This window comes from Adiantum capillus-veneris, chromosome 9 (assembly GCF_014529385.1).
Source record: "Adiantum capillus-veneris isolate H3 chromosome 9, ASM1452938v2, whole genome shotgun sequence".
Classification (NCBI taxonomy): Eukaryota; Viridiplantae; Streptophyta; class Polypodiopsida; order Polypodiales; family Pteridaceae; genus Adiantum; species Adiantum capillus-veneris.
Genome location: NC_140939.1, coordinates 84,940,234 through 84,943,050, shown reverse-complemented (window position 1 = coordinate 84,943,050; position 2,817 = coordinate 84,940,234). Strand labels below are relative to the sequence as shown.

Genomic DNA, 2,817 nt, shown 5'->3' with positions numbered 1-2,817 from the left:
ATACGTACAATGAAATTGTACATACTTGAATCCTATTGGATAGGCTTTAAAGGGCTCCAATGAGAATTTAGATGCATAAAGATAAATAAATAAGTTCTTTCTCTCAAAGAGGAAAAAGAGGACACATGTCCCAAATGATATAGTTAAATACTACTAGAGAGAGAGAGGTGTGGACCAAGCGTAAGAGGGGGGTATACTCTCCCACACACCCACACACACACACATTCTCTTATTGTGTGGAGTGCAAAGTTCAAGAGCTCCATCTCCTTCTCCAAACTTGTTGAGAAGTGGAGAGCCTACACCAACACACTTGGCTATGAAATGAAAATCCAACCAAGAGCCATGCTTCAATGCTTAAGCTTGCCATCTTCTGCATCTTCATTAATATGCTATTATGCTATGTTAAGCAAGAAGAGTGATGATAAGTGATAAACTATTTACTTCTCGTATGGATGATTCTTCTTCCTCTTCCCTACCCTCATTCCCCGCTAGCTTTCTCCACCTTCGAAGGTGCTTGAGGCCTTGAGATTGAGGCATGGGATAGTTAATGATTTTTCCAAAGTTTGTGTTATGCTCGTGATGCATGAAGCTTTCCATCTTCATAGCATCACCAAGGTCACAAGGAACACAAATATTGTATTGTAACAAGTCTCTCTTGATGGGAGAACTTATAATACAAACACCTTTTGAAGGGGGGACCGCGACTCCAAGTAAATCTGGTCCTCAACTATTGTCATGTTCTCTAATACTCTATCTCTTGCAAAAGTATTGTTCATGCCAAGTTAATTAAGTACTATGTTCATGTTGCTACCATCAATTAAGTTCACCCTCTATGTTCTTAAAGTAATCTCACAAAAATTCTCACCCTAATTCTCTTAATTTCGCTATTCTCAAAGTTCATAGGCCATTTCCATTACAATGTTTGTTGTTAGTGCAGATGTTTTGTTCACATCAAAGTCACGTAGGAGAATCTTCACTCTAGCACCAACTGAACATACGCATGACAAAGCAACGTATAATTGTCCATGAGTAAAGATCGGTGTCACCAAGTATAGGCCCAGCATGGCAATGCTTTGGCCCTGTGACTTATTTATCGTCATACAAAAAGCAAATCTAACTCGAAATTGTCTTCAGCAAGAACAAATGGCAAATCCGTTCCAGAATTGCAGAAAACCCTGGTCCCAACCCGTGTACCTCTAATAACTTTCACCTCCAAAATTCTAGCATGAAATCCTTGCACACCAAGCATGTCCCATTGCATAGACCTCGACTTGGGTCAAGGTTTCATAGTAGAGTTTTTGGGGCATTCATATTTAACTCCAAGCAATGTGTTAGAAATCCACCACCCATGTTTAGCCCATTTAAAAACTCCACAAAGTATAAGGATGAATATTGCATTGAATTTTTCACAACAGAGTCAGCACTAAAGTATTGCACAACATTACCTTTCATTGTGTACAAGGCCTTAGCATTGAGAATATCAACATTTGAGTTATTTGGATCAAGGATGGCTTGCTCTTTGAAGTATTCTACATGGCCCACATCTTGATCCAATTCTGAATAAATGCAACCTATCAATACATCTAACGAAGACAAAGAAAGCACTATGTGATGGGAATCACCATCTTCTGTTCATCACCACTTGTCAAAGCCCCATTTCCTACATCCATAAGCCATTCTCTATAGGCAAAATTTGCAATATCACCATCTTCCACGCGCATGTTATGTGTCAATTTTAAGGCTCTTCATATGATTCCATAAGTGTGATCAGTAAAGTGTAGCATCAACAATGTCGGCACGTGCTTGCTTGAACACCACTCGTAAATTTTGTCTTAAATGTCCCCCAAGAAGCAACACTTTTCCACCAAATGGACTTCTTGAGCACATGATATCTTGCAAAGACCTATCCAAAGCCTCAAAGTCGTATTGATGCATCATAGGTGCTTCATCCCACACAATCAACTTGCATAGTCTAAGAAATTTAACAAGCTGACCCTGAACATGGATATTGCATGTGCTACAACTATTGACCTCCAAGGGTATCTTGAACTTCGATTGTGTGGTGCGTCCATTCCATAGTAGCTGAGATCCCAGAAGGCCCTGTGGCCAATGCACATCCTCCTTCTCCACGTACATGTGACAAATAATAGTTGTACAAATAAGTTTTTCTAGTCCTTGCAGGCCCATCTAGGTATCCCCACCATCAACACTCAATTGATGCAAAACAATCTCAAAAGAAATCCTTTGATCTTTATTTAGAGTCCACTCCATTGCATGTGACATAGATATCTCTTGTGTTGTATGAAAGCATTGTTCTTGGAAAAGCAATTTGTTTTCATCACATGTCACAAAGTGCTCATCAAGAATTGGAATTCTAGGATATTTAGTTAAATTTTGCCCAAATGTACCAAGAATGTTATGAAAATATCTCAATGCATATCCTTCAGCAACCTGTGCAGATACATCCAAGGACTCATATCTCGACTCCAACATGTGTTGGTAGTCCTCAGACAAAAAATGTCAAAATCTTTTCCATAAGAGATGAGGGGAGGAGGGTTCACAAAACAATGGAATGGTCACAAACAAATGTCTCAATTGCAAGCTTCCTCCATGCAACCAAACCATTCCCCATCATCCGGATACCTCTTGCAATGCATGCTACCTTGAATGTTGTGAACAATACGCCATTTACAATACGCAAATCCTCAAATGATTTGCATCCTTTACAAATAGTCAAAAGCAAACGGACATAATATCGTTCACCTGCAGAGGGCTGCACAAAATACATCCGCCCAATAGGGTCCCCACAAAATCTCT

The 2,817-nt window shown here is 39.6% G+C and overlaps 1 protein-coding gene across 1 annotated transcript; it reads right to left on the bottom strand.

Annotated features, from left to right (window-relative positions):
* Positions 1-1,767: 1,767 nt before the first annotated feature.
* LOC147450748 (uncharacterized) lies at positions 1,768-2,187 on the bottom strand. The gene has a single exon (XM_086520516.1). The coding sequence runs from the start codon at positions 2,185-2,187 to the stop codon at positions 1,768-1,770; it is 420 nt and encodes a 139-aa protein (XP_086376642.1).
* Positions 2,188-2,817: the final 630 nt, after the last annotated feature.

What these genes read in the sequence shown, in the direction of transcription:
- LOC147450748 (XM_086520516.1), bottom strand. Translation starts at nt 2,187, where the DNA reads ATGGGCCTGCAAGGACTAGAAAAACTTATTTGTACAACTATTATTTGT.